This window comes from Octopus bimaculoides, unplaced genomic scaffold (genome assembly GCF_001194135.2).
Source record: "Octopus bimaculoides isolate UCB-OBI-ISO-001 unplaced genomic scaffold, ASM119413v2 Scaffold_259362, whole genome shotgun sequence".
Classification (NCBI taxonomy): Eukaryota; Metazoa; Mollusca; class Cephalopoda; order Octopoda; family Octopodidae; genus Octopus; species Octopus bimaculoides.
Window position 1 is genome coordinate 1673 of NW_026322121.1, and position 2662 is coordinate 4334.

Consider the following 2662-nt stretch of genomic DNA (forward strand, 5'->3'; position numbering starts at 1 on the left):
TGATGCGCTGTTGCAAAGTTTGGTGTTTAGTGCACTTACTTTTTGAGGAGGTCTGCCCTGCTGTTATGATAATATCTCATATGTATGTGAAGATTCTATGAAACTTTCTGGAGGCCAAACTCACCGATCTTGGAACCTCTGATGTGTAATTTCAGCAGGATTGGACCGTTACGCAAACTGCCAAATGATCAATGCAAATTTTGAGAGGACTATTTGTAGGACACTTGCACTTACGCAGGGACATTGGACGGCTTTCACATTTGTCTGATTTTACCCGCTGTGGTTATTCTTTTTCTTGTGTACCTGAGGGCTGAGGTTTACACAGATTGAACAATAACCATTGGGAAATAGAAACCTACTATACACCAAACAATCTCGCAAATACCACCGGAAATTACTCGTTAAAAAGACTTCAGAGGATCGAAACCAAAACAGTATATAGAGGCTAATGTGTGGAGGATATTTTAAAGCCCAAATAAATCAACGTTTATCAGTTTATTCTAAGGCTCACATTTACCTCGACCTATTGCCAACTTGTAGAAGGTGTCAGTTTTTTTATATTTCTATTTTAGAAGGTTTTTAGCGAACTCTGTATGAACTAGTATTGAATTTTAGTTAAGAAGCCGGGACATTGCATATGTTTAAAGCTGAACTATTAAATTAGAAGATCATATTTTCACTTACAGCGTAAACCGAAATTTGTGTAAATAGTCCGTTCGTCTGAACCAGTTGAAATATAGGAATTATTAGGAAGCTGGAAGTCATCGCTTTTGTTGCCATTGAACGTTCCTAGCAATCCGTTTGTGTATATCGATGACTTGTTTATAGTCACAGAGAGACCAAATTGTAAGATTTTATTTGCGAATGTGATACTGGCTGTGATACCTGTAAGTAAATAGATAGACATAAATATCATATATACATTCACTATACATAAGTGTTTATGTGTATTTGTGTGTGTTTGTGTGCATATGACTGTGTAAGTTTGTATGTATGATGGTTGTGCATTGTTTATTAAAATAACAATGCTTTTGAAGTAGGTCCTTCATACATAGATTCATAGGCACATACATACATGCATACACGTGTATTTGTGTTATACGTACGTAAACGCATAGAAACACTCACACCTACTCTTTCTCTCTCTCTCTCTTTCTCTCACATACGCACACACACACATACATGGATAATTATACGTCATAATTTGAAGGTAGATTGTCTTTTGAAGTACATACTCACACAAATACCAACCTTCATACACATACTGACGGCTGCAAAAGTGTTTTCTTGTTTAGTACACTGCCAACTGTTAGAAAACAACCTGGGTGCAAGCCGTCTCAGGAGTAAACATTGTCATTTTAAAGCAACTAAGATTACGCTATCTCTTGTGCCCGTCCTCCTTTTTGTCTTTTTAAGATGGAAGGGTATTAATTTTCTACTCTAGGCACAAGGCCCGAACTTTTGGGGGAGGGGGGCCAGTCAATTAAAACGATCCCAGTACGCAACTGGTACTTAATATATCGATCCTGAAAGGATGAAAAGCAAGGTCGAACTCGGCAGAATTTGAACTCAGAACATAAAGACAGACGAAATACGGCTAAGCATTTTACCCAGCGTGCTAAGATTTCTGCTAAGTTGACGCCTTTAAGAAGGAAGGTTATGATATAAGGAAAAGTTTGGGTAATATATCTATGTCAGCCACTCATTGATCGATCTGAGAGTAAATATAGGGCATATACATACCACTGGAGAAAATAATCCAATAAATTTCTTGGTCAGGTACAGCTCTTCGTATAAAAACTCCATTTTCTCGCCACTGGAAATCCTTCTGCGATTGAAACTGAGTCAGTTCTGCGTAATTTTCGGTAATGACTACAGCTGTAAAATAATTCCAAACCGATTATTAATAGTATGACATTACCGTCCGCAACTCTGTATTGGATTCTCTGCCACTGTAGGTAAGCATACGAGTTATTTGCCTCTCTCTCTCTCTCTCTCTCTCTCTCTCTCTCTCTCTCTCTCTCTCTCTCTCTCTCGAATGCCATATGAATGTTTTACATAACATTCTGGCTAGTCACATTTGTTTACCTCTTCTTTATTATCAGCACCACCTTCGCAAAAATAAAGAATAAGTGGAACAAAATATGGCAAGCTAATCGGTTGTCTCGCTTACCTTCTGCGTTGAGGGATGTCATTACTTGTACGTGAGTTTCCGGTGTTTTAAATGCAAACGCCTCGAATACTGTTGCCTCTCCCGTAACGATTCTTCTGGTTCGACATTGTATCTTCATGATTGATGAATCGTCTGTCCTGTTGAAAATATTCAGTAAATCGAACTCACCATAGCCATTAAATGTATAGCTTACTCCATCAAGTGTTTTGAAGTGAGGATCACCAAACATGAATGCTAAAAATAAGACAAGAGAAAGTTAGGATTTAAAAAATAGTATATCGACAAATATATACAACAAATATATATACAACAAATTCTTATACATATTAAATGTCAAACGTATACTTCTTATATGTTAATATAATTACAGCTTTTAAGACTGTTAAACTTCATCTTTAATTGCTAAACACTATTAATATCTAAACTTCATTTGATTTAGTTTGATCTGTAATCATTATCGCATCACTTTTTCTTGGACCTAATATATAA

The 2662-nt window shown here is 36.6% G+C and overlaps 1 protein-coding gene across 1 annotated transcript in view; it reads right to left on the minus strand.

Annotated features, from left to right (window-relative positions):
* Window positions 1-2427, minus strand: part of LOC106883061 (mucin-like protein) — a 3879-nt gene extending 1452 nt beyond the window's left edge. Inside the window, exons 1-3 of the mRNA XM_014933933.2 lie at window positions 2174-2427; window positions 1744-1878; window positions 685-885 (exon numbers count right to left, since the gene is read on the minus strand). Coding sequence (XP_014789419.2) covers window positions 685-885; window positions 1744-1878; window positions 2174-2402 — 565 coding nt within the window. The 5' untranslated portion in view covers window positions 2403-2427. The remainder of the gene's footprint in view (window positions 1-684; window positions 886-1743; window positions 1879-2173) is intronic.
* Between the last annotated feature and the right edge of the window lie 235 nt (window positions 2428-2662).